At 53.2% G+C, this 27,192-nt stretch overlaps 2 protein-coding genes across 3 annotated transcripts; one reads left to right on the plus strand and one right to left on the minus strand.

The window, feature by feature from the left end:
- Window positions 1-1,493: 1,493 nt before the first annotated feature.
- GCHFR (GTP cyclohydrolase I feedback regulator) lies at window positions 1,494-8,912 on the plus strand. The gene is made up of 3 exons (XM_009558566.2): window positions 1,494-1,896; window positions 4,366-4,460; window positions 7,938-8,912. Exons 1-3 carry the CDS (start codon window positions 1,861-1,863, stop codon window positions 8,062-8,064), a joined length of 258 nt encoding a protein of 85 aa, XP_009556861.1. The 5' UTR covers window positions 1,494-1,860; the 3' UTR covers window positions 8,065-8,912.
- Window positions 8,913-9,060: 148 nt separating this feature from the next.
- DNAJC17 (DnaJ heat shock protein family (Hsp40) member C17) lies at window positions 9,061-26,829 on the minus strand. Of its 2 annotated transcripts, none has more exons than XM_054066848.1 (11): window positions 26,247-26,821; window positions 24,358-24,427; window positions 23,164-23,222; window positions 21,751-21,838; window positions 21,213-21,295; window positions 20,668-20,764; window positions 19,958-20,007; window positions 19,383-19,460; window positions 18,633-18,713; window positions 17,271-17,399; window positions 9,061-9,275 (listed from the first exon to the last, which is right to left on the minus strand). In XM_054066848.1, the coding sequence occupies exons 1-11, from the start codon at window positions 26,322-26,324 to the stop codon at window positions 9,153-9,155; spliced, it is 936 nt and encodes a 311-aa protein (XP_053922823.1). In that variant the 5' UTR covers window positions 26,325-26,821; the 3' UTR covers window positions 9,061-9,152. The 2 variants fall into 2 exon arrangements, with proteins under 2 accessions (XP_053922823.1, XP_053922824.1); XM_054066849.1 differs by lacking the exon at window positions 9,061-9,275 and adding an exon at window positions 9,293-12,518 and having other exon boundaries at window positions 26,247-26,829.
- Window positions 26,830-27,192: the final 363 nt, after the last annotated feature.

Genomic DNA, 27,192 nt, shown 5'->3' on the forward strand with positions numbered 1-27,192 from the left:
GTGCTTTGCTCTTTCCCTTTAACCCCTTTATACCAGCAGAGAACAACCACACGCTGGTGGGTAATTGGATTAGAAATCCCCATGGGATTGCTGCTCCGAAGGCGCTGCCCCCATCCCATCAGAGATGTTCCGTGCAGGGAATTGAACTGGGTGCTGTCGGAAGAGGGTGTTAATTAGAAACAGCAGCAGAAAAATAAAGCTCTTTGTACTCCCCTTGCTTCTTGCGAGGTGGGGATCAGGGTGGTGATTCCTGGTGGAGCCAAACAACCTCTGGCTTTCATTTCTCTGAGTTCCTGGCAGGGAGTCTGAGCTGCAGCTCCCCTGTTCCTCTCCGACTGCTTGGAGCCAGAGGGGCAGCACACGCTTTCCAATGATGGATGGCACCACAGAGATATCTCACACTGTGTTTTATAGCTGCCACTGCCAGGCTGGCTCCCAGATTTCCTTATCGCATTAGGAAATTCAATTCCAAAACGTTGTGTGCAGGCTCTGATCTCATTTTCCTCTCTCATTTCCCTCCCGCCTCCCAGGAAAGAGCCAAAGCGACCAGCGAGTGCCGGGCAGGCGCCACGCAGAGGACCCTGCCTGCTGCTCCCTTTAATTCATGCGTGGAGCGAAGGGTTTGGGGTTCCTGTCTGCATTGTTTGTGGGTGGGATGGTTGTTACCAGCCACGCTCACCCTGCTGAGGTCCAAAGGGGTGAAGGGGCTGAGGACAGGGGTTATGAGAGGCGGCTGAGGAATCTGGGGTTGTTTAACCTGGAGAAGAGGAGGCTGAGGGAGACCTCATTGCTGTCTGCAACTGCCTGAAAGGAGGTTGTGGTGAGGTGGGTGCTGAGCTCTGCTCCCACGTGACAGGTGATGGGATGAGAGGGAATGGCCTCAAGTTGCACCAGGGCAGGTTCAGATTGGATATTAGGAAACATTTCTTCATGGAAAGGGTTCTCGGGCCCTGGCAGAGGCGGTGAGTCCCCTTGCCTGTAGGGGTTCACAAGTTGGGCAGATGAGGTGCTCAGGGATGGCTCAATAGTGGACAGGGACAGTTGGACTCAATGATCTCAAAGGAAAATGTTCACTTTCTCCCCGTTGGGGTTAATCAGTAACGGGGGCAGCACAGGGAAATAGCCCCGGGTGACGCAGCCTGGCCAGGCTCTTGGCTCTCAGGAGCAGCCCTCTGCTTCCTCACAGTCATTCGTTTCTGAAGATCATTAGCAAAATTAGGAACCGATTACAGCCCTTCCTCTCCCTGTCCATCATTTCCCTCTTCACTGTCTCCTGGTCCTTCATCTCCCTGTTTGTGATCTCCTTGTCCATTAACTCGTGGTCCTTCATCTCCTTCTCCCTCACCTCCTTGTCCCTCTCCTCCCTCTCCATCACCTCCTGATCCCACTCCTCCCTCTCCCTCATCTTCTGCTCCCTTTCCTCCTTCTACCTCACCTCCTGCTTCCTCTCTCTCCATCATCTCCTGGTCCCTCGTTTCCCTCTCTATCACCTCTTGCTCCCTGTCCTCCCTCTCCATCACCTCTTTCACTATCACCCCCCTCTCCATCATTTCTTGCTCCCTCTCCTCCCTTTCTATCATCTCCCGGTTCTTCCTCTCCTGCTCTCTATCTCCCTGTCCACCATCTCCTGGACCTTCATGTCCCTCTAAATCATCTCCTGGTCCCTCTCCTCCCTCTCCATCACCTCCTTGTCCATCACCTCCCTCTCCCTCTTCTCTTGCTCCCTTTCCTCTCTCACCATCGTCTCCTGGTCCTTCCTCTCCCTGCCCTCTTCTTCCTCTCCCCCCTCTCCATCCCCTCCCCTTTCCCCCCGCCGGGACGGGGCGGGTGGAGCCTCGGGAGCGGCGGGATCGAAGGGCGATGCCGTACCTGCTCATCAGCACCCAGATCCGCATGGTGAGCCCGGGGGGGGCTCTGGGGGGGGGATGCCCTGTGGATTTGGGGGATCCCGGGCACGGGCAAGCTGTGTCCCAGCTGCTGGAATGGGGTGTCTGAGGCTCTGGGGGGGGAACCCTGTGGATTTAGGGGATTCCGAGCACAGACAAGCTGTGTCCCAGCTGCTGGAATGCGGTGTCTGAGGCTCTGGGGAGGATCCCTGTGGATTTGTGGATGGACAAGCCATATCCCAGCTGCTGGAGTGAGTTGTCCGGGGCTTGGGGGGGATACCCTGTGGATTTGGGGGACCCCTGGCGTGGCCACGCTGCTCCTCAGCTGCTGGAGCCTGGTGCGATGTGTCTGCCATCCCCACGCTGGGACAACCGCCCTCTCCATCCCGTCCCATGGGGGCAGGAGGGCCCCTGCGTGCCTATACCCCATCTCCTAACTCCTGAGGTGGTGGCAACCCCATCCCCGGAGGGGTTTAACAGCCGGGCAGACGAGGTGCTCAGGGATCTGGTTCAGTCGTGGGCAGCGACGGTTGGACTCGATGATCTCAAAGATCTTTTCCAACCAAAGGATTCTGTGATTAAAACCCTCCCCTCCTAAACAGCGAGGAACAAAACCAGGGGAGTTTGTTGTGGGATCCCATGGGTGTCAAAGAAACTCATCTCTGGGTGTCTTCACTCCTGTTTTCCCCTCTCTCCCAAAGAGCTGCTCCAGGGTGACACCCGCAGCGGAGGCGAAGGGAAGGGCGCTGCGGGCACCCGGGCTGTTGTGCAGCGCCCGGGATCTCCGTCCGAGCCTGGGGCTGTGGGCACTGCCCGTTATTCTCCTATAAAGACAGAAAGGAAGCGCTGCTTCCTAACGATTGCAGCCCCCAGAGCGGCTCCGCCAGGGCTGTGGGCACAGACAGACACGGATCTGCCCGGCTTCTCCTCCTTCTCCAGCACCAAGGGGAACCACGCGTGTGGAAGGCAAAGTAGGGAGATGTGGGTTTATGCCAGGAAGGGGGTGACAGTGAAAAAAGCAGCTCAGGAAGCGGGAAGGAGGCTGGGAGAAGGACCTGCTGCTGTTGGTGTCCCGTTCCACACACATCATGGACCAAAGGAGCAGGGAATTGAGAATGAGGACATGGGGGGCTGCTGACAGTGGTGTTTGGTGTCATAGAATGGTTTGAGTTGGAAGGGACCTTAAAGATCATCTAATTCCAACCCTCTGCCATGGGCAGGGACACCTCCCACTGGATCAGGAGCTCCAAGCCCCATCCAACCCGGCCTGGAACCCCTCCAGGGATGGGGCAGCCTGGGACAGGGCCTCCCCACCCTCACCATGAGGAATTTCCTCCTTATGCCTGGTGTAAATCTCCCCCCTTCCAATTTTGAGCCGTTCCCCCTTGTCCCATCACTCCAAGCCTTTGCAGAAAGCCCCTTCCCAGCCCTCCGGCAGCCCCCTGCCTCGCTGGTGATGGGCTGGGATGCAGGAGCCTCCCGGCCGGGGTCTGCAGCACATTCGGGGCAGTGGGCGGTGGGGAGGGCTGCATTATCTCCCCTCAGCTCCTTCCCCCTCCGGAACTTTGGGAACTCTGCTCTCTCAGACAGGCAAAGCAAACATTTCCAACCTGACAGCTGGCATCGAGCCGTGGCTGCAAACAGCCCGTCCTGACCTCGTGGCGGGGATGGACTTTGGTGCTTTGGCTTCGGGCAGGGAGGAGTGACCGCCTTCCACGTCCCCATGGGGCTCATGGACAGGGGGGGCTGCAGGGGAGCAGAGGGGGCTTATCCCCTCCGAGAGGGGACAGAGAGGAATCATGGAATCATTAGCTTGGAAAAGATCTTGGAGATAATCAGCCCCAACCGTCCCTGTCCACCACTAAATCATGTCCCCAGGATGGGGGGAAACGGTTTTGAGCTGAAAGAGAGGAGATTGAGATGAGCTCTCATGGAGAAATGTTTTGCCGTTCAGGTGGGGAGGCCCTGGCCCAGGGTGCCCAGAGCAGTGGGGGCTGCCCCATCCCTGGAGGGGTTCCAGGCCAGGTTGGATGGGGCTTGGAGCCCCGATCCAGTGGGAGGTGCTGCCCATGGCAGAAGATGGGACTGGATGGACTGTGAGGTCCCTTCCAATCCATTCCATGATTCTACCATCTTCTCCCCCTTTCCAGTTAGTGGACCCATTCCCGAAGCTCTGTTCTACGAGGACATCGAACGGTCCCTGGGTGGCCTGGGGATGCTCATTCCATGGCAAACCACACAGATGTGCTGGTTTTGCCGGGAGAGGCTGTGAGCAGCACCTCGTTGCTCTCCTGGAGACTTCCCAGTGGTGGATCCCGGAGGGCTCAGCCAGCAGGTGGCCCTCCAGGAGCAAAGCCACCAAGGTCCTCTCAGAACAACTCCTTTCCCAGTAAAGCTCTTCCCAGTGGGTGCTGGGGAGCGGGGAGGGGGTGGCCGTGCTGGCACACGTTGCTGATAGCTCTGCTGCCTTTCCCTGCAGGAGGTCGGCCCCACCATGGTGGGAGATGAGCATTCGGATCCCAGCCTGATGAGCTTCCTGGGGGCCACAAAGAGGAACATGCTGGGGAACCACTTGTAAGTCCTTCCGTGTGATGTTTCAGGCTCTCCCCTCTCCTTATTTTCCCAAGAAAACATGGAACATTTTCACTTCTCATGTTCCCCATGGCACCTCCAGGTGTACGGTTAATCCCAGGATGAGTTTGATGTTGAAAAGGCACACGTGTCCTTGCCCGTGCATGACAATGCTCACCCAGGGAAACCCTGCCAGATATTTGATGATGATCCGAGGGCTGAGCAGCTCCTGTCCGAGGCCAGGCTGGGAGAGTTGGGGCTGTTCAGCCTGGAGAAGGGAAGGCTGTGGGAAGACCTTAGAGCAGCTTCCAGGGCTGAAAGGGGCTCCAGGAAAGCTGTGGAGGGGCTCTGGATCAGGGAAGGCAGGGATGGGATGAGTGGAACAGTTTTGAGCTGCCAGAGGGGAGATTGAGATGAGATCTTAGGCAGAACTGTTTCCCTGTTCAGGTGGGGAGGCCCTGGCCCAGGGTGCCCAGAGCAGTGGTGGCTGCCCCATCCCTGGAGGGGTTCCAGGCCAGGTTGGATGGGGCTCGGAGCCCCTGATCCAGCGGGAGGTGTCCCTGCCCATGGCAGGGGTGGGACTGGATGGGCTTGGAGGTCCCTTCCAACCCAAACCATTCCAGGATTCTATGATCCCCAGGATTTGGGTGAGAAGAAAGGCAAAGTGAGATTAAACGCCTCCGCGGTGTCTGCCCCGCAGCCAGGGAGGAGGCACAGTGTTATAAAGGAACACAAGTGCCGCGTTTTACTTGTTGGGGAGAAGGAATCTGAGCTGTCTCGGGGATCACTCCATCAGGGATTCACCACCTTCCTTCCCTCACTGCGCTCAGGAGCATTTTGGGCTCCCTCTTGCCCCGCCTGTGCCCAGGGTAGCTCCACTCTCTCCCTGCTGCATGTCTTCCCTGTTTGCGCTTGAGCAACAGGGAGAGGAGAAAATAACCGGGCTGGAATGTGGCTGCCGCCACCCCGAGAGGCAGAGCTGCACGCCAGCACGCTGAGCCAAACCCCTGACCTGGCACGAGAGCTCCTGAATTCGCCCGATGGCCGAGTGGGTTTTCCATCGCCCGCTTCGCTGGCAGCTCGCTCAGCTGCAAATCTCACCCTTTCAGACCACTGTGGTCCCCAAAACCTTCAACAGGACTTGAGAAAGAGCCCGAAAGGAAAGGTCTAAGCAGTACGGACCTGCTGGTGCACTGTAATATCCAGGTGAAGTACTTTAATTGCCTCTAATTGGAGAGCACAGATCCTGTTGGGCAGCTCTGCCGCGGCTCCTGCAAAAGCCCCATCATCACGTTCCACCAGCCGCCAGCGCAGGCTCTGCTGCTGCCCCGCGGGCACCGGGGCTCTGGCGAGGGGCGAGCCGGGCTCTGCCCCAGCCTCTGTGTTCCTGGTACCAAAAATCAACCCCCTGACCCTTGGCTGCTGTGGATAACAGGGTTCTGCGGGTCCACCAGGTGGAGGCGGATGGCTGCAGGGCCCCCGGCATCTCCTCTAATCATAAACGCTATCAGCACTGCTCGGTCTGAAATGAAACCCAATGTCCTGCTCTCAGATTTGTGGAGCTGAGCACCTGGAATTCTGCGATGGAGCTGCTCCCCAGGGCAGAGCCGAAGCCCATCCTGAAGGCAGAGCCAGGCAGGGGTCACCAGGGCGTTCTCCGCTCCATCCCCAGCTTATCCCCAATGCACGCCCACCCGGGCTCTGGTCCTGGGAGGCAGGGCAGCCGGGGATCTAAGGATGTGAGAGGGCAGAGTCCTCCCCAGTCTTGGATGCCATTCCTGTTCCCCGCTGGCATTTTGCTGGGAGGGACGGCTTTGCCACTGTCTCCAGCCTCTCTATCCCCATCCAGACCAGTTTTACACGCAGACAGCAGCGAACCTGACCCGTGTACTTTTGTTTCACTCGATGCGAGCTGTGTATGAAGCCCTGGGCACTCGGTTTTCCTTCTGCTCCGAGCTCAGCCGCTCAGTTTTAGGTTCCTACCAACCATCCCTGCCTCGGCATCTTCCTCTGCATAATGGGAATAACATTTACCCACTCCAACGTGTGGATCTGAAGGGCACGGGCCAAGCGTTCTGGAGAAAGCGTGAGGTTCAGAGACATTTCTAGTAACGCACATTATCTCCTCACCACAGCCCCAATTACAGCAAAGCGGAGTTGGGCTTGGGAAAGTGGAAAAAAGCCTTGGTGTTATTCCATGCTTTAAAAGCGCTCACCTCTCCATTAATAGTTCGCAATCCGAGCAAGAGCAGCTTTGGAAACGCTTTTGGGTCCTTTTTTATTGTGATTAGTATGAAAATCAGGGCAGGCTTTGCTAAGGTGCCCGAACGAGATCACCAGGGATCTCAGAGCCCGTCATTACCAGCTTATCTGGCCCAGTGAGTCACCGAGGAGCTGAACTGCCATGTGGCTCATCCCGTGTGCCCCAGTAAACGCTGCACCCCAAGGAAGGGGACGGAGGAACAGAAAAGGTGCCGAACCCAGCAGGCAAAGTCCCACGGCAACTTCAGCCCAGTTCGTGCCTGCCTGGTGCCACTCTCCCCTCGGAGCCTTTTCCTTTGTGCTGGGAGCAGCCCCACAGCCCTCAAGGCATCGGGGAGCAGGGGGAGGGAAGGGAGGTCCAAGTGCAAAGCCAGCAGAAACTGCAGAGGAATCAGAGCTGGACAAAGATCCCAAGCACCAGGTCCGAGATCCACGAGGTGCAACTCTGAGCTGCCGGGGTAGAGGAGCCTGGGCTCCACCTCACCTGGCTGCGCTGCTGAGGAGCGACGACTCCTGGACCTTCCGAGGCTTTAACGCCTGGCTGAAGGCAGCACGATTTCCAGTCCCCAGGCTCTTAGAACCACCCAGCTGAGAGACCAGCTCTGACACAGGAAAACCATTGGGTGTTCATTCCTTAGAAACACTGGAATAATAGATTCTATAGATATTAGGAAGAAATTCTTCACAATGAAGGTGGGGAGGCCCTGGCCCAGGCTGCCCAGAGCAGGGGTGGCTGCCCCATCCCTGGAGGGGTTCAAGGCCAGGTTGGATGGGGCTTGGAGCCCCTGATCCAGTGGGAGGTGTCCCTGCCCATGGCAGGGGATGGGTCTGGATGGGCTTGGAGGTCCCTTCCAACCCAAACGATCCCTATTCTATTCCATGATTCTCCCCTGCTTTGCAGAGATTCTCCATGAATTCCTTGCTGGGAACGCTCTCTGCCGCAGTGTCAGCCTTGTCTCAGCACATGGCTTTAACAACCAGGCCCCAAGCCACGTTTCAGCTGAACATGACCATTCTGTTTTGGACAGGCTCCTTGGTTTGGGAGCTGTGGGTTTGGCTTTTCCCCGCCTGGTTAACCGAGCCATCACCTCGCACAGCCAGATGTGGTCACTGCCGCGTCCTACATGGGTTTAGGAATGAGGCAGAGTCACTTCCACAAGGGAATTTTTGTCTCTTCCTTCTCCATCTCATTTAATTTCTCCTCTTCCCTGCTTGCAGCTGGGAGTACTATGTGAACGACGCTCCGCGGGTTGTCCTGAACAAGCTGGAGAGTTGTGGATACCGGGTGGTCAGCATGACTGGCGTGGGCCAGACGCTGGTGTGGTGCCTCCACAAGGAACAATGAGGAAATTTTTGGAGCTCCTCCTGGACAAGATCCTGGTGGGAATCAAACCACACAGGACTGACAGCAAATTCTTCCCTTTAAGCCCTTTCTGTCCCAGACTCCAGGCCCTTGGGCATAGGGGGAGGAGTGGTGTAGGGGGAAAACTGACCCAATGTCAACTCCCACCCCTGCTGTTTCACAAGCCCAGAGGGAGGAATATGCCCAGTCCAGAAGAAATCACAGTTCTACCCCCATGTTCCTCCGAGCGGCAGCCTGGCGAACGCCGTCTCTTTACATTTGAATCATCTCCTGTTTAGCACACATGAGGAAGGTCAAACGAAACCTGTCTGCCTGTTCCTTGGGGCTGCCCTGGGGAGACAGGCGCTGAGCTGCGGCAGCTCCAGGCATGCCTTCTCCCAGACCATGGGGTCAGGGAAGGGAAGCCACGCATGGATCGCACACTATCCCATCCCTGAAATGGAAGCGAGAGCTGCTAAACCCACCCAGATCTCCCTGAGAATCCCTCACTCGGCAGCAAGGCCAGTTTCTCTCCCAGACAGGGTTGTGGTCAGCAGCACCATTAGGCTGTCAGCCCCGAGCGAGCCATTCCACACAATGCGTCGCTCCTTGGAGCGGCACAGAAAGGTCTCGTCAGCATTCCGGTACGGGCTCTGTCATCTGAACAGCAGCGGCTGCAATGCAGGGACGTCTGGGACTGCGCATCAATCCTGCCGTGGGGGTAACACCAATAAAACATTTCTCTGAAGAAACCGACGGCTGTCTGTGGGTTCTTTTAAAGCCTTCTGGGTCCCCAGCTCCCGAACACGCTGTCAGGAATGAACAGCAGCTCCCAGGCTTGGTGTTCCGATAGCACCTCTCAGCCCCTGTCCCCAGTAACTGCTCCGAGGACACAGGCTGAGGCCGATACCCTCGCTTGGAAGCTGATGCAGCCTTTATTTTCACCCCCGCTCTGGAAAGGGATAAGAGCTGGGCTCACCATGAGTTTGTATTCCTACCACAGTTCTAAAAGAGCAGTTTATTGACTTAATTTAAGAAACAGCTCTGGAAATGCAGAGCGATGGGGTGGGGAGAATCCATACTCGCTCATGCTAGGTGCGAGACTCTTCCTCCTCTTCCCGCTTGAGCTGCTCGATCAGCTGCTGCCTCTCTGCCGCTTGGCGCAGCCGCATCATCACCAGGCTCTCGTAATCCCGTTCCGATACCACCGATGCCTGGGAGGAGAAAAACAAAACAACCCGTCACGGGCAGTGCAAACCCTCCATGAACCACCCTCACCGCAGGCCCGTTCCAGTCAGGGAAGTGGCTCAGAGCAGCACGACCCTGGAGAAAGGAGGAAAGGTGCAAAAGGTGCCTGGCCTGCAGAAACGTTTCTCCTCGTAACGGCGTTAATAACGAGAGAGCAGGACAGACGGGGAGCTGGAATTACCCTCCTGCTGCTGCTATTCCCTGCTCACAGGAGGGGGGATGAGAAGTGCGGCTCACCCCGCTGCGGCTGGTTATTGCGGAGGACAAGCTCACTCTGCAAGCACAACACAAAGTCTGGCCTACACCTCATTCCTTACAAATGCCATAAAAAAACCCAATCAAGGCTTTCTGTGGTTTAGTCATGGAAGCGGCCACAGGAACTGCCCCCCAGGTGCATTTCCAAACCTGACACAAGAGCATTTCAGCTCTCAAAAGCTCTTGGAGGCCTATGATGGCAACTGTCACGTCAAGCGGTGGCTGCAGACTCTACCTAAGAGACGTAGGCAGCGCTGACAGCTGCTGTCGCGGGGGAAAGCGGAGGCTCTGGCTCTGCTTTCCAAGCCTTCGAACGTCAGTAGGTGGCCTTGCTATTTCAGACGTATTCAAAGCTCTGCAGTGCTTGGAAACATCCACCCCATTTGTGTGACAGCTCAGGTAGAAATCAAAACATCCTGAGGGAAGGTGAATGGGAATATCTCATGCTCAGTTTTCTAGGAACCGGAGTCAGTGGTGATTTAAGGATCTCTGGAAGCAGAAGGGAGGAGGAGGCAAGAGAACAGCTAAGACTCTGCGTGAAAATGGGGCATGAGTTGATTTGTTATCATAGAATCCTGGAATGGTTTGTGTTGGAAGGGACCTCAAAGCCCATCCAGTCCCACCCCGTGCCATGGGCAGGGACACCTCCCACTGGATCAGGGGGCTCCAAGCCCCATCCAACCTGGCCTGGAACCCCTCCAGGGATGGGGCAGCCAACACTGCTCTGGGCAACCTGGGCCAGGGCCTCCCCACCCTCAGTGTCAAGAATTTCTTCCTAATGTCTAATCTAAATCTTCGCCCTTCTCATTTAAAGCCATTCCCCTCATCCTGTGACTACAGGCCCTTGTAAAAAGTCCCTCCCCAGCTTTCCCAGAGCCCGTTCCAGTCCTGGAAGCTGCTCTAAGGTCTCCCCACAGCCTTCTCTTCTCCAGAATGAACAACCCCAACTCTTCTAGCCCATTCTCGTAAAAGAGCCGCTCCAGCTCTCGGATCATCTCCGTGGCCTCCTGTGCCCTCACTCCAACATCTCCGTGTTGTCCCTGTGCTGAGGACTCCAGAGCTGGACACGGGCTCCAGGTGGGTCTCACAGAGCAGAGCAGAGGGGCAGGATCCCCTCCCTCCCTGCTGGTCCCACTGCTCCGGATGCAGCCCAGGACACGGGTGGTTTCTGGGCTGGGAGAGAACATTGCTGGCTCACGTTGAGAGAGGAGAACTCCTCCAGCACCCAAAGTCCTTCTCCTCAGGGCTGCTCTCAGTGAGGTCCCCCAGCCTGTATTGAAACTGCAAATTGCCCTGACCCAGGTGTAGGACCTTGCACTTGGCCTTGTTGAACCTCATGATGTTCACACAGCTCCAGTTCTCCTGCTTCTCACGGGCCAGGGAAGCGGTTCCTCCAGCTGCAGTGAGGGCAAGACAGAAGCCCACAAGATGACAAACCTGAACAGGGGAATTAAGAGACTAATATGCCATAATTGGCATCTGGATGGATGAAACAACCTTTCAGTGCTGCACAGCATGGATTTTGACGGTGCCTGAGAAGGCACCAGATTTTATCAGTGGCAGAACAAAGCTTTTCAAAGCTCCTGTCCACCAACCACACACTCGCTGCCATTCGCTCGGCCAAATGGAGCAGCCTACCTGAGCCTCATGCAGATGAATCACCTGTACAAACCGGAATCACTACCTCACGCTCTGGATTTACATTTAAAACAGACAAGAGATGATTCCCAGCCTCGTTTGGGAGCCGGGCTGATGGAAGAAGCCACCAGAAGTGGCAGAAGGACGAGCACCAAGAGAACAAACGGTCAGAGCCAAGGCGGGCCACGAGTGGATATTGGCGGTGCCGGTCCTCAGGCAATCCGGATGCCTCCAAAGGAGCTCGCTGTCTCCACAGGCTGAGTGTGGGCCGATGCTTTGCTGCTCTCCACACCTACTTCCTGCAATCCTGGCAATTACCAGTAGTGTCAAACCCAGTTCCTGACGTGGCTGACTCAGCAAGGGCTTGGCTCACAACAAACGCACACGCACAAGAACTGCAGCCTGGGAAGTGGTGACAGGAGGCTCATGAAGAGAAGGAGGCATTGGGGATTTTTAGCATTCCTGGTCCCACCTGGCTGAATTGTCCCTGGATTTGCTGCTTCTGACATCCCAGCATCCCAGCGAACGTGGTGCTCACCGTTCTCCGAGTGCTTCCACAGGTTCTCCTCGCCACCCACTGGACCCGGGTGCCGCTCCGACACAGCGTAAGTCTATTTTGCATCCAATTTTCCTAACGTTCACCTTTTACATCTGTGTTTTGTTGCTTTTTAAATTCCATTTGACTGCATCTCCTTGCTTTCCCTCAATGCGACTGAGTCACCGTCTCCCTTCCCAGCCGCCCACTGAGATTTTTATACCGTGGCCCTCACCACGAAGGTGCCTGGTTACCATGGCACCGCAGTGCCCTTCTGTTCTAGATGCTGGATTAAGTCTGTTCTCATGGTGACTGTGCGCCTTCGCTGTTCTTCACCAGTTTGTTTCTGCAGCACATATTTAATAAGCTCAGACACCGCCGTTCCTTCTCCACGAGAGACAGAGACTCCTTAACATCTAAGCCAGGCCATAACACGGGGACGTTAACGTGAAGTTTGCATTTCCTGCAATACCAGCCTCTCTGTTTTCCTTCCAGCTACGGGAACGGGGAAGGAAGAGGTTGTTCCTGTTGCGTGGCTCGCTGCTCATCCCGCAACTTAAGCCCAACGCCCGACTGTGAAGAGTCAGCAGTTTCCTTCTTCTCGCTGCCTTCCATCAGCATGGATACTTGGCGGAGAGGGTCCCTCAAGTCCACAACGTTCTTCAGACGTTTCTCACTCAGGAGACACAAAAAGCTGGGCAACCAAGTCATCATCTTGAACCAGAACAGCCACACTCTGGACAGTGATGGACAGTGCCAGAAGAGAGAATGCCTGAGGGAACTGAAGGACAAGTCCGATTACCTGTCCTGTCAGAGCGAGCAGAACCTGGCCAAGGCACAGGCACCCCCCAAGCCTCCCCGGCTTTACCTGGACAGTTCCAGCTGCCCCAACATCATTGATCGCACAGATTCCCACTCCGACATCTCCTTTTCTGGTGCCGCTCATCAATACCACAAAGCCACCCAAACCCAGTTCCACAAGGACCAGGCTACAGACTGTGGGACCTCAGAGCTGGGCTCCCAGAACGGCACTGCTCTCTCTGACCTCTCCGATCCCTTCCTGTCCTTCAAAGTGGATTTGGGGCTATCGCTTCTCGAGGATGTTCTGCAGACCCTCAGGAAACAGAACCCCAGAGATTACGCCATTTGAAGGTATTTCTCATTTAACACACCGCCTTCACTCACTGCTGCTGCCAGTTCCTCTGTTCCCAGTGGGATACCGCAGCATTCCCGTTGTGTGTGGCCTGTTTTGCTGTTCTCGCCCTACCCAGACTGTCCTTGTCCTTGCCAAGGAGTTCTTCTGAGCAGAGCTCTGTGCTCAGATGATAGCACTGTCTGCTGGAACCTCGCGGGCAAGTTCCAGTTCTCCACACTGGGAATTTCCCACTCTTGACTGTGCACCTCCTCCTCACAGAAGAATGGCATCATTTGGCTAAAGACTTGTTATTTTGGGGCAGCAGAACATGGACAGAGAGGGACATGGCACTCACTGCGTGGAGAAGCAGGCAGCTTGCAAGGAGCCAGCAGCATCACACCTCAAAGCCATAGCTACGGCAACGGTCAAGGGCCAGAAACTGTTGTTTGTTTCTTCTCCCACCCTGTCTGAATGTGAAAAATCAGAGCCGTTCCTCCTTTTTATGTCCTTGTGGGTTTTTTCTCCCCTAACTCAAGCGCAGTTGGCACTCTCAGCCTGGAAACAGGTAAGCATCCACGTAGGTTTGTAATGCAGCACCACCAGTTTATTTATCCTACTGTGAGGAGAAGGAATTTCTGTGGATGCTGCTGCACGAAGCATGCGCTGATCTATCACCTGTACAGATATAGAAGAATAAATGTCTCTGTGACTGGAAGCGTCTGGTTGCCTCATTTCATTGGTAGGAAGCCAGAAAGATGCTAGGCACGAAGAGCAGAGGTCTGCAGCAACCTAGATCCATCCTCTCTGGCACGCTGGGTTTTCTGAGGGTGGGAAGCAGCCTGGGTCTGCTTTTCCAGGCTGGAAGTAGGAGGGAGCTGCTGGATCTCAGCCTGAGGAGAGCGCGTACAGCTCAAGTCAGGAGCCAGGGTTAAAAGGATCGGTTCTCCATGTGTGAGCTAAACACGGAGAAGCGCTCCGCCAGGCTGAGAACGGGCAGTATTGGGGCAAACTGCTAACAGGGCACCGCAGAAACCATGGTATCACCCATTCTTAGCTCTTTCGTAGCCAGATTAGATACTAGGGCTCTTAAAAAAATGAAACAATAAACTCTCCATGCACCTAGTTAATTATAAGCTGTGGATGTCAGCTACAGCAAAGAGCACAGAGACGCTTGAGAAGGCACAGACGGCTCAAACCTCCTAGATTCACGCCAGGCTGTAAAGTCAGATAATAGGAAACAGACTCTGTGAAACCTCAAAGGAGCTTAAAATAGATGCAGGAGTGCCAGACAGGCAGCTTCTCTCAGCGCTTTAGTTTGGCTGAATGAATGGCCCCAGGTGACTGAGGAGCGCTGGGGGAGATGCCACCACTCGAGGTGCAATGAAGATCTTCCCAGAGTGAGTGTTTCATGCTGTCAAGAATGGTAAAATACGCTCTTCCCAGCACTGCACAGCTGTTGTGTGCTCTGAACCACCCAGAGCCGCAGCAATCAAAGAGCCTAATATCTAATACCCAGCGTAACACTGGCCAGTCCACAGCTTCTGTAATTCACGCATAAGGTACCTGTTGGGCTCCAGCAGCTCACTGGGAACTGCTGGACAACGTGCAACCATTGCTGGAGAAGAAAATGAGCCAATCAGGACCATGGGGGCAAGTTTTTTGCAATTTACTGCCTCCTTGCAGCACAACTTTTCCATAATGAGCCTTGATTTCACCCAGGAACTGCTTTCAAAGGCCCCTGGTCAAGTTAGTGGCTGTCCTTTCTTTGAAGGCTTTGGTGCCCAGCTCCTGGCTGAGCACCCCAGGCAGGGAGCAGACACCACTCCAAAGGGGATGAGTAGTGAGCGCGTTGCCATGAGAACACTGCAGGGCTTCAGCTGCTTTTTGAGGCAGAGCAGGGAAGGAGCTCCATTTGCACAGAGTAGCAGTGAACATGGGGGCGGATTTGGACAAAAATAGGAGAGACTCGAAGGGAGCAGCAAATGGGAAGTGAGGGCAGCTTAAATCAGAATGACATTAGAGCTGCTTGAAAGCAAGAATGTGGACCCTGATGGCTGGGAAGCCAGACTGGGCATTGAAGGGTGAGGCGGGAAGCAGGTTTAGGCGGTGGCAAAAGATACCTGAAAGAGCTCATTTTGCATAGTCTAGAGCTGAGGACAAATAATATAGCACTCTACAGCTGCCAGAAAGGAGGTTGTAGCGAGGTGGGTGCTGGTCTGTTCAACCAAGTAAGAAGCAATAAGATGAGAGGAAATGGCCTCAAGTTGCACTAGGGAAGGTTTAGATTGGATATTAGGAAAAACATCTTTACTGAAAGAGCAGAGAAGCCCTGGCAGAGGCTGCCCGGGGCAGTGGTGGAGTCCCCATCCCTGGAGGGGTTCAAAAACCATTTGGCTGTGGCACTTCAGGACATGGTTTAGCAGACACAGTGAGGCTGGGCTGACGGTTAGACTGGATGAGCTGAGAGGGCTTTTCTGCCCTCAGTGAGTCTATAAGAGCCAACTGGAAGCAGCACAGCCGAAAGAAGCTGTTACCACAGTACAGGTTTTGGAAGCATCCTAGCGGAAGCAGCAACAGGATTTGGGGAGGGTGTGCAGGAAGAACTAGGAAGAGCACGGAATCGGAGCAGCTTGGACATATTAGACTGGACAAAAAGGCTGCAGTGTAATCAAAGGAACTGACATATAAATGCATCTACTGTAAGTAGAGCACTTAAGTCAGGAGAGTGAATATATGGAACAGCCTCCCAAGGTGCCGAAACATCCAGGAACACACATGCACACAGTGGGATGGAGACGCAGACTCAGACCAAGGGCGCCTGTAAGCAGGAGGCAGGAGTCCTCTCAGCAATTAGATCCTTTTGATCTCTATTCTCCTCTCCTTCTTCCCTGGGGAATAAGTGTAAGATGGAGCTTGAACTGGAACTCAGCTAAGCAGCCAAGGATCTCAGGTCCCTTCACAGCAGAGGAATTACTAACGAGATCAGAAGGCACGTGGAGCACAAGATGAATTCTGTGCTGTAGAGCAAAGTGTAAGGTAACACACTCAGAAGAAGCAGATACACCTTGCGCTCCAGAGCACCAGCAGAAGCAAGGGGTGACAGAGCCAAGGGTTTGCTGCAGCTGAGGTTGGTTTTGGTGCTTTAACCACCGATGTTACTGACTTTCATGTGTTTTGTGAGTGGAATACACGGGTTAGACAAGAGCGACAGCTTCAGAGGGATCATCTCGTGAAATAAAGAGGGAGAAGATAGAAGTTAACAAACACTGAATCACAGAATGATTTTGTATGGAAAAGACCTTTAAGATCGAGTCCAACCACTGATCCAGTCTTGCTAAGTCTACCGCCAAACCATGTCCTGAAGGACAACGTCTACTCGTCTTTTAAACCCCTCCAGGGACAGGGACTCAATCACTGCCATGGGCAGCCTCTGCCAGTGCTTGAGAACCCTTTCTGTGAATAAATGCTTCCTAATATCCAAACTGGTGCAACTACAGGCCATTTCTCCTTGTCCTGTCACCTGTTTCTTGGAAGAAGAGCCCAGCACCCACCTCACCACAACCTCCTTTCCAGGAGCTGCAGAGAGCAATGAGGTCTCCCCCTCAGTTTCCTTTTCTCCAGGCTAAACAGACCCAGCTCCCTCAGATGATCCTCATAAGGCTTGTGCTCTAAACCCTTCCACAGCTCTGTTCCCCTTCTCTGGATGTGCTCCAGCCCCTTAATGTCCTTCTTGGAGTGAGGGGCCCAAAGCTGAACCCAGCACTCAAGGTGCGGCCTCACCAGTGCTGAGTCCAGGGGAATTATCCCTTCCCTGCTCCCCCTGGCCACACTATTCCTGATGCGGGTCAGCATGCCATTTGCCTTGCGCTCAAAGTAACCACACTGGTAGAGAGGAATCAAGAGAGACAAGATCTCTCCAAGGACATTTAATTCAATACTGCTCTCCCTACCCTCCTGTAGGCCCTAAGAAGACAGGTTTCATTTTAGCACTGAACTTTCACCCTCCTGTGAACACAACAAGTAACTCAGTCTCTCTAAAGAAACCTTCTAGAGTCCCACTGCAACCCCACAGGATCCCCACAGTCAAAGTACATCAGAAAGACTTTTGAAAGGATGGCATTGGAGGACTTGGGCTGAGCAAGGAACATCCTTGGTTAAGAGCGAGTGAGACTGTGCAAAGATCTCACCATCCAAAGTTTGTGTTGTCACTGTGCTGCTGCTCAGGCAAAAGGTCCTTTAAGAACACCTCTGCTTTAGCACAAAAAGGTTCATGGAAAGCTAGGCTGCTTTTCAGCTCTGTGGGAATCGACACACGTCTTACCAGACATGTAAAGCACACTGGTAAATTCAAGTTGCCACAGAAACAGATTGAAATAACAGCAGTCTGTGCCTCCTTACCTGTGAGGTCCTGGGCTGAGCGGCGCTGTTAGGAAGGACGGTGCTGGGATGGTTCTGGGGCTGGCCCTCCAGCCAGGAAATCTTCAGGGGATTATTTGTCAGGCCAACTTCATTCTTCACAGCCATCTCCTGCCAACACAAATATTCATCCATCACCAGCTGAACGTCAGACCCCACACCCTCACAGGTCACCAGCAATCATTCTGGAATCCCAAGTGTAAAAATGAGATGGAGCTGTTGGAACGGGTCCAGAAGAGGCCACAGAGATGATCTAAGGGCTGGAGCACCTCCCGTACGAGGCCAGGCTGAGAGAGTTGGGGTTGTTCAGCCTGGAGAAGAGAAGGCTACGGGGAGACCTTAGAGCAGCTTCCAGGACTGAAAAGGGCTCCGGGACAGCTCGAGGGGAGCTTCTTACAAAGGCCTGGAGTGACAGAATGAGGGGAAACAATTTTGAACTGTTTTGCTGTTCAGGTGGGGAGGCCCCAGCCCAGGTTGCCCAGAGCAGTGGTGGCTGCCCCATCCCTGGAGGGGTTCCAGGCCAGGTCGGATGGGGCTTGGAGCCCCTGATCCAGTGGGAGGTGTCCCTGCCCATGGCAGGGGGTGGGACTGGATGGGCTTGGAGGTCCCTTCCAACCCAAACCATTCTGTGATGCTACGGTTCTATAAACATTTCCCACCTCAGCCTGTCATCACGGCCAAGCAGGGCACAAATAATGAGGATTTCAGTGGTGCCCCACCAGAAGCATCCCCAAAGGTCTTGGTCTGCATCAAACAGGGGCAGAACACCCAGAACATCCCTGCCAGTGCTTTTGATATCCAGGTCAGACAGTTCTGAGGGTTTTGATTATTGGCTACAGGAGTGAAAGGTTGGGTGACATGGAAGAGAGACTCTTGCACAGTGTGAGTTCAAGCTGATGGAACCACTAACATTAAAAGTAACCAGTGATTTCGGTTCCCACAGCACACAAATTATTAGAACTCACAGGAAGTCAAGACATTTTGATTTCTTTTAAACTGCAAATGCCTGCTATAACCTCCAAAGCTCATTAAGATCATTAAGCCCATCTCCACAATGGGTAATTCTCCTCCAGTGAGAGCTGATTAAACAGCTCAGCACCTGCTCTTTAAAGCAGTGTCTCTTTCCTCAGCTTTTCACCTGCACAGCCTGCTCGTTTATGTGCCTCGTCTGCTGTGGGTTTGCGCCTCCAGCTTTGCCACTCCCTTCGTGCATCAAGACTCTCATTACCCTTCTCCACAGCCTTAATGACAGGGCAGCACCTCGAGGCTGCCAGGCTGCTCACCCTTTCCTCCCGCACCCCCTCCTTGCCAACTCCTCAAATCTGGGGTCTCTATCAGACTTACAGCGGCCTTAGCCGTAGCGAATTCCACGACGGCACTCCCAGTCCTCCTACTCGAGATCACCAAATTGAGCACATCGCCATACTGGAAGGACAAAGGCAGAAAGAAATGTTAATTACAGACCCAGAGGAGAAAGCTGGTTCCTCTATGGAACCAGCGCAGAGAAAACGTGTTTGCACAGATGTAAGGCTTGAGCGGTCACACTTTCTGCTGCATGTGATGCTTCCACTGATCCCAACCTGTCATGATTTCTGTCCCTCCAGGAAAGAATTCTGGGGAGGCACGGAGCAACAGTTTCCTTTCAGCAAGCCCCAGTGCAAGAGGGCTGTGCAGCTCAGAGTCAGATCTATAAGCTGCTCCCATGAAGGGAAATAAAGACCACATGCTGGGATTAATCAGATCAGAGGCTTCTCTGTTCCAGTCTCTGAACTCCCACAGCAGCTAATGGGCTTTAAAAATGCAGGAGAACCACAGAGCCGGCTGTTTTATACAGCACACAAACCATTCTGTGGGAAGAGCCTGCAGTTTCTCTGTTTGAGCTGGAGCTCCTGCTGAGAACGAGGCAGAGGTGCAAGCTGGGGAACAGCTCATAGCTAACGGATCTCTGAAAATGGCACAAGTGAGAAAGCTGGACAACAGAGCAAAAGAAAAGAGCCACTCCGGTTTATACGTAGCTCCCCAGAATTCACTATCCTCCCTTACACCACCAAGAGCAGGGGAACATCAAGTAGAGGAAAGAGAGACAGGCAGGACCTTCCGCAGGATCCGCAGCAGAACATCTTCGGAGTAGCCCCCTCTCGTCTCATCTTCTTTCCCGCATTTCCATTTTAGCTAGGAAATAAACACGACAAGTTAATTTTGTCCATTTGCACCCTGCCACACCCAACGAGGGTCCCGCCACCTGCACAGAACAGAGTTTGCTCTTCACTCCCAAATTGCCAAGACAGGGATTACAACATCAGACTGTGCAAAGGGAAGGAACCACTGGAGGATCAGAACAGGGAAAAACAATGCTCACCAAGATAAAAAAAGATATTACTTGAAAGCACATTAAAAAATGGCTCTATCACAGTAATAAGCAGATGTTTGCCTGTGCCTCAAGCAGAGGCAACTCAATCGCAGGCTCAAAAATCCAAACCAGACAGCAGAGACGAGGGCGAGGGAGTTTTCTGAAGGCAGTGACAGGAGCTGTTTGTGTGCAGGTTACGTGTCTGATAGACACAAAGGGACAGGCCAGTTCACCAGAGCCAAGCGTCCCTCCTGTTTTCCAAAGCTGCACAATGTTCTACCAGTAGTCACTAAACCCCAACTTTATACGGAATTCTTACTTTGAGTTTGGGAGTTACTTTGCCTTCTGCTCCATTTCTTTCTTGCTTGCCTAAAGAAGGAAAAGGAAAAAGGTGGAAAGGATGTGGGTAAAAACTCCACAGCTAAAGAGCGTTTAGCACCAAATTCACCCTGAGATCACACACATGGCAACAGCAAACACATCTGGATTTCCACAAGACCATGTCAACCCCAAAAGTCTCATCCAGCGCTACCATCGGGAACTGAAGCGCAGGATGAGCACTGGATGTCAGCACTGTTCCCTCCTCTGATGCCCAGACTCGCTGCGATCAAGGCTAGAAAGAGCGAAGTGAAAATACAGGCAGGAGACTTGTTAAAGTTTGGGACATTCTTCCTTGCAAGAGGGCTAGGCTGGTGGTAACAATTGTGGAAGAATTAAGGGTAGACAAAAAAAAGGACAGCATAGCCCAAGAACTTAATCTGGCCCTACAACTAAATGCATCCTCCCCAGTTCCTGATACATGAAATTATGAAAGGCTGGGAGGCCCGAAGGACCGAGCGCTCTTCAGGTTTTCAGTTCATGAGAAGATTTATTGTCTCTTGCTTCCTAACCTTTCATTCCGGCAGAGGTTACAGGAAAAACATTGATCTACTGAGTTAAGAAAAACACCACCAAAGGTCCAGATGTAGAAGCTTTTTGGGGCCACCAGGCTTTTCCTGTCTGACTGTGTCAGTCCTCATTTGCTCTCACCGTGGATGTGCTGCTCTCTCTCAAGCCGGATCTGTTCTCGGATGAGCCTCTGCTGCTCCTCAAGCTGGCGGGAGCCTTCTTCACGCAGGCGAATTATCTACGGCAGAGGTAGGAGCAGGGACACCTGAGGGCACAGTTCCACAGCTGGTGCACGCCAGCTAATACAGACTGCCAAGGAGAGCTCTTGTCCTATGCCATCTTCTGGGACAACCCTCCTGCTGGTTCCCCTCTGACAGCTCCAGCGCTTGTAGAACTGCACCCCTCATGCTCCTAGTGACACAGTTCCCATCAGCCAGCACAAAAACAACTGGCTGCTGTTATTATCTGCTCTGCAATGGGAAAGGCCAGACAAATCAAATCCCGGCATCGACACATTTGCCAGACTGCTACGAAACCCCTCCTGTGCGCCTCTCCTTCAGAGCCCATTAATCTAAGGGGCAGAAGGACTGTCCTACAGATTTCCTGCATCCTATCTCATGGTTTTCATCATAATTGTAAAGATTTCTTTCCAAAAGAAGCAGAGAAATCTAATAATTGATCATTACTTCTTGTTCCAATGATCTTGTTATCCCAATCTCCTCCTCTTCGCTCTCATGGGCCTGGGCTTCTCGCTCTCTGGCTTCAAGATCTGCAGAGAATGAAACAAAACTGAATCAGTCCAAGGTGAATTTTTGCTGCGGATGGAAAGGTCACAAGCTCAGCTACACCTGCACCAGCTTCAGAGCAGAGTCCTGGCAGCTCTGCTGCCTCTCCTCTGCCCAGGCAAACCAACACATCAGCAGCCTGAACAGTCACCAAACTCCAAACTCCTTTCCAGAGCAGGATCACCCCAACACGAGATAGCAGGGGGTTGGAATGGGATGATTTTTAAGGTCCCTTCCAACCCAAACCGTCTACGATTTATCTATAACCATGGGAGGCGGTTTCAGATGGCTGCTATACGTACTGGGCCTAAACAAACTGCAGCCATCACACGTGCCCAGTGGATAAATCAGCGCTTTGAATTCTAGCAGCAGGAGAAACACAACCACCCAGGCGCAGGAGACTTTAAGCAAACAGAAAATGAAGTTCTCATTTTATTACCAAGCTTGACTTTCTTTCGCCTCTCATCGAGTTTCTGTGTCCTTTCTGCTGCCTGCTTCTTCGCCTTTCGCACTTTGTCATACGCCGCCTGCCAAAGAGCCAACACAACAGTGTGAAACAACATAAAGCAGAAGAGATGAAACTGTAAGTGGTGAATAAGGCGAGATCAGATATTACAGCACTGTCAGCAGCATTTTCTGCTTCTTGCTAGCATTGCTCTTACAAGTGTTCAAGTTAACACAAATATCCAGAAAACATGAAGAGAGGCCCGAGGATGGAGCCTGAAAGGGTCAGGAGGTCCACAAATACACAGTGCAAAGTGTACCGCAGAGCATGCCTGTGCCACCTTAAGAGGAAGGAAGAATGCTTTTTTTCCTGAACGTGCCAAAAGTAGCTTAGGGGGCACTGGTAACAGATCAGGTTTGGTTAAATAGAAGTTTTACAATGAAAAAGGTCTATTTTATATGAAAGATTTATTCACAGGACAGATGTTTGACTCATGTGAACATATGAGATCAAACAACACCAAAACTCTTCAGCAGTAATAACATAGCAACATTCCTTTAGCACTAGAGACTTAACTGGGGTAAACCGGCAATGTCATGGGCACCTGTTCAACCTAGTTGATAATCCTAGAATCGGGGAATGGTTTGGGTTGGAAGGGACCTCAAAGCCCATCCAGTCACACCACTCCCACTGGATGAGGAGCTCCCAGCCCCATCCAACCTGGCCTTGAACACCTCCAATCTGTTCACCTGACAGAGAACCCTCCTGTAGGGGGTAAAGCCAGCACAAATCCCCACGTATTACATGTAGAACAGTGTCACGAGAAAACATTACTTTTGTTGATACACTAGAAAAGCTGATATTTTACCTTCCTGCAAAGGAAGGGTTTGCCAAACACTTCTTCCTTTTTAAATGTAGAAGCCAACAAGTTCTTAGATGCTAAAAGCTTAAATTCCACCTTGGAGGGGAGATTACAAACTGCCAGTACTTGAAAGAGGAGAGTTATTTCATGTTTTGAAACATTAACAGCTGAAACTTTAATCTGCCTTCTCTCCTGAGTTTACACAGATAGAATTACTAGCTCATTCTTATTTTGTTGTCATTCTTTCCCTCCCACGTCCAGATCACTTTCAGGCCTTGAGCAGCAGGCGCTCAGCCACTTCCTCCCAGCAAGAACAGAGGCCAGGCCACATCTGGCAGCCTGCAAAGGTCCTGCAGCAAAAAAGATGCTCCTGTAGATGCTCCTCCAGGACAGAGATAGTGGCTGTGATTCAGCTTTTCTGCTTACAAGTCCCTTTGCCCCACAGAAAGAAAGGCTTTGAGCCTTAGTGATGGCATTTAGATATTATTCATGCGTATTTACGTGGCAGAGCTTGTGTCCCACCTCCGAGGGGTGCGGATCCTTACCCTTGCTGCTCCATCTGTCAGCACGGCCAAGGCCTGAGACAGCTGGTGGAAGATTTCCGCTGGGAATTAGAAGAGAAAAGGGTAAGATGCCGAAAACCATGGCAGCGGCCTGGAGACGAACCAGAAAAGATAATCCCTTATGGAAGAGACCTGCAGGACATCAGAAAGAAGAATCATCTTTCCAAAGCATTTGCACGCCAACCCATATCCAGGATCTCCTCACGTAAAGGGATATTTATTACATGAATTCAGTGTAACTCAAGAAACAAAACCCGGCACCATTTCATTTCAACAGAAACCTTGAGAACATGAATTCAACAGAACAGAAATGCATCGCTCAGCCAGAAACACGTGGTCACAAACAAATCCTCCCTTTCCTATGAGCAGCTTTTCAGCCCAAGGTTGAAACTTTGCATTTTACACCAATATTGCTGACCCTCACCCTGGGAGGTTACACACAAAAGTTGGATACACACACACACTTCAAATCACTTCTCAATCCTCTGCAGGTATCAAAGCCCTCAGCTTTCCTCTCACTGCTGCCAAAATCTTGGTTTTCCTGGTAGAAGACTTCTCTCTGTACTACAGTTGTAACGTTCAGTCTATAAAATCGCACCCTTTCAAAATGGAAAAGGCAAAACACAGGATGATGCTTGTGTTGAGGTGTCCTGATGTGCAGTGTCCTTTTAATTATGCTGCTGCTCACCGCTCTCTGTAGCCACGGAACTCGAAACAAAGAAGCTGCAGAAGCCAGACCTTGCTAACTCAGTTCTACAGCCAGGGACTTGTTTTTAATGGACAAGAAAAGGCATTGCCCATAGATAATATAATTTATAAGCTTGGTGTTTCAGCTGTGAGAGGTATGAATTAAGAGAGTGAGCAGGCAGGAAACACCGGAGACAGCATGGCCAAAGGTCTGGGATTCAAGAACTCTGTGGGAGGATTTGGAGAGGTGCAACTATAATGTCAGCACTGACCTAACACTGATGCTTCTAAACCCAAAACATACACATTCAAGCTTAAGACACAGCTAACAGTGATGAAAACAACTCTCAAGTCCTACATACACACACTTCCCATGACATCCAGCCATCCCTTAATTCACGCAAAGACAGACCTGGAGTTAAGCTGAGCCACTTCTAGGAGTGAAAACAAACCTAGAGAGTTGCCTGTGCCCACACAGCTCCATCGTACCTGCTCTGGGATTGTCTGGGTTCTTATCTGGGTGGCAAGTCAGAGCCTTCTGCCGGAACGCTGTCTTCACCTGCAAGAGCCAGAACTGAGCTTTACTGGTAGGTGCCTTTCAGTCTGTGTTGAAAAAATCAACTTCTGGGGAAAAAAAAAAACATTGCTGAAACAAAAGACTACTGTTCGTTCAGGGTTTATTTTGCTGTCGTTTTTGCTTAACTTAAACCTCATTGCCTTATTGTAAACAGAAAGCTATGGTGGGACCATTAATTCATTTCATGACGAGATGTCCCGCAGGCCTGGCAGAAAATAGAGACCAATTTGGAGTGTCGATAGCCTCGTTTCCCCTCATACTGAAAGGTGAAGCAAGAGACCTCCGAGGAGCTCAGTTTTCCAACTCCACACAGTGACCTATCCTTTCCAATCACATCGTACCACAAAGATAAAGCATTTGAGCACAGGATGCTGAGCAGCCACATTTTGAGCAAATCTAAGGTTTTCAAAGTCAGAAGTTTTCCTTCTGGGTGCGTCATGTCACAGCAGGGAAACCTCACGATGATCAAAGCCAGGGCTGGATCGCAGAAGCAGTTTCCAGCCAGGAGAATACTGTGTCCCTTGCAGCTGCAACTTTGGGACAGACAAAACACCGTTCTCTGTGGAGCTTGGGGAGGTGAAGCATTTTTGACCAAGGACTGTTTACTCCCTTCAACACTTCAAAACAGCCTGACAGCTTCCCCAGCAAAGTCACTTTTAACAAGCTGAGCTGCCTTTGTCAGGGACACATCCACATTCACGAATGAGAGGAAGAAAAACTGCTCTGTTAACTGCCAAGCGGTTCCTGCGGAAACGAGAGGAATAAGTGGTGGCCTGGCACCACCCCGTGGCCAAAGCTCCTGTAAGGCAAATGTGCAGCTACAGCCTTGCGGGATGATCCTGCACAAGACTCCAGTTGGGAAGAGGGAAGTCTCCTCCCCGTGCATCAGTCACAACCGTTACAACAACCGTTCTATGTGGCAAGTTCAGGTGAGGCTTTTCTAAACAGTGAGGGTTATTTACTTTAATCATAGAATCGTGGAATGGTTTGGCTTAGAAGAGATCTCAGAGCCCATCTAGACCCACCCCCTGCCATAGGCAGGGACACCTCCTACTGGATCAGGGGCTCCAAGCCCCATCCAACCTGGCCTGGAACCCCTCCAGGGATGGGGCAGCCACTACCTACCTCTGGGCAACCTGGGCCAGGGCCTCCCCACCTGAACAGCAAAACATTTCTTCCTCAGATCTCATCTCAGTCTCACCTCTGTCAGCTCAAAACTGTTCCCTCTCATCCCACCCCTGCCCTCCCTGATTAAGAGCCACTCCCCAGCTTTCCTGGAGCCCTTTTCAGTCCTGGAAGCCGCTCTAAGGTCTCCTCTCAGCCTTCTCTTCTCCAGGCTGAACAGCTCCAGGGCCCTCAGCCGCCTCCCACAATCCCTGTTCTCCAGCCCCTTCCTCAACTCCGTTCCCTTCTCTGAACACGCTCCAGCCCCTCAATGTCCTTCTTGGAGTGAAGGGCCCAAAACTGAACTCAGGATTCGAGGGGCAACCTCACCAGTGCTGAGCCCAGCGGGACGATCGCGTCCCTGCTCCTGCCGGCCTCCCCGTGGCTCATCCAAGCCAAGACGCCCTTGGCCTTTTTGGCCTTTTTGGCCACCGCTGCCTCGCGTTCAGACGCTGTAGCCGCGCCCCCCCCCCCCCCCCCCCCCCCGCAGGCCCTTCTCACAGGCGGGTTCCGAGCCCCTGGGGGGCAGCAATCGCTCAGCTGGACACGAGGCAGCAGCGACGCAGCCCCGACCCTGAGCGAAGAAAGGGGCCCCGCTCGAGCTCCTCGAGCCCGGCGAGGCTCCCGCAGCCCTGACCTCCTTCTCCGTCGCCCTCTCGCTGATGCCCAGCAGGCCGTACAGGTCCAGCTCCAACACCTCCTTCCCCACCGCCATCTTGGCGCGCACCTCGACCCGCCCTGTCGCGGGGCACGCCGGAAAATGTAGTCCTGCAGCGCCGCTGGGCCACTCTACTCCGCGCGTGTGTGTGGGGCTGGACTACAAACCCCAGGATGCACTGCGCCGCTCGTCGCACTGCGCCCTGGGAAACGGCGTCCTCTCGGCAACCGCCCTTAGCATCTGCAACAGCCGCTGGACCACATGTCCCAGGATGCATCGGGGCCGCCGCAGCGCAGCTCTGGGCCATTGGCGGTCGCTGCGGGGCGGACGCGAACCGGGGGCGAAGCGTCTCCGTGGGGCGAGGAGCGCCTCCTGAGCTGAGCATTCCTCCTTCCTCTGGGAAAGGAGAGAACGCCCTGCGGGGAATGGCCTGCAGCGAGCGGCTGATCCCGGTGTAGATCCGGCTGGGAACGGCGGGTATCGCGGAGCCCATCATGGATCAGACTTTGGTCTCGGCTCATGGATCCAACCTGTCCAGATCCCTCTGCAGAGCCCTGGCCCCTGGATCCAGCCTGTCCAGATCCCTCTGCAGAGCCTTGGCCCCTGGATCCAGCCTGTCCAGATCCCTCTGCAGAGCCTTGGCCCATGGATCCAGCCTGTGCAGAGCCCTGGCCCCTGGATCCAGCCTGTCCAGATCCCTCTGCAGAGCCTTGGCCCCTGGATCCAGCCTGTCCAGATCCCTCCGCAGAGCCTTGGCCCCTGGATCCAGCCTGTCCAGATCCCTCTGCAGAGCCTTGGCCCATGGATCCAGCCTGTCCAGATCCCTCTGCAGATCCTCCCTACCCTCCAGCAGATCCACACTCCTGCCCAGTTTAGTGTCATCTGCAAACTTGCTAAGGGAGCGCTCGACCCCCTCGTTGAGATC

The sequence above is a fragment of the Cuculus canorus genome, chromosome 5, assembly GCF_017976375.1.
Source record: "Cuculus canorus isolate bCucCan1 chromosome 5, bCucCan1.pri, whole genome shotgun sequence".
In the NCBI taxonomy this organism is placed as follows: Eukaryota; Metazoa; Chordata; class Aves; order Cuculiformes; family Cuculidae; genus Cuculus; species Cuculus canorus.

Coding starts and splice junctions, on each gene's coding strand:
- GCHFR (XM_009558566.2), top strand. CDS start 1,861: ATGCCGTACCTGCTCATCAGCACCCAGATCCGCATG. Junction 1,897..4,365: donor TCAGCACCCAGATCCGCATG/GTGAGCCCGGGG, acceptor CTTTCCCTGCAG/GAGGTCGGCCCCACCATGGT. Junction 4,461..7,937: donor AACATGCTGGGGAACCACTT/GTAAGTCCTTCC, acceptor CCCTGCTTGCAG/CTGGGAGTACTATGTGAACG.
- DNAJC17 (XM_054066848.1), bottom strand. CDS start 26,324: ATGGCGGTGGGGAAGGAGGTGTTGGAGCTGGACCTGTACGGCCTGCTG. Junction 21,296..21,750: donor GCGAAAGAAAGTCAAGCTTG/GTAATAAAATGA, acceptor CATTCTCTGCAG/ATCTTGAAGCCAGAGAGCGA. Junction 18,714..19,382: donor TGCTGCGGATCCTGCGGAAG/GTCCTGCCTGTC, acceptor TTGTCCTTCCAG/TATGGCGATGTGCTCAATTT.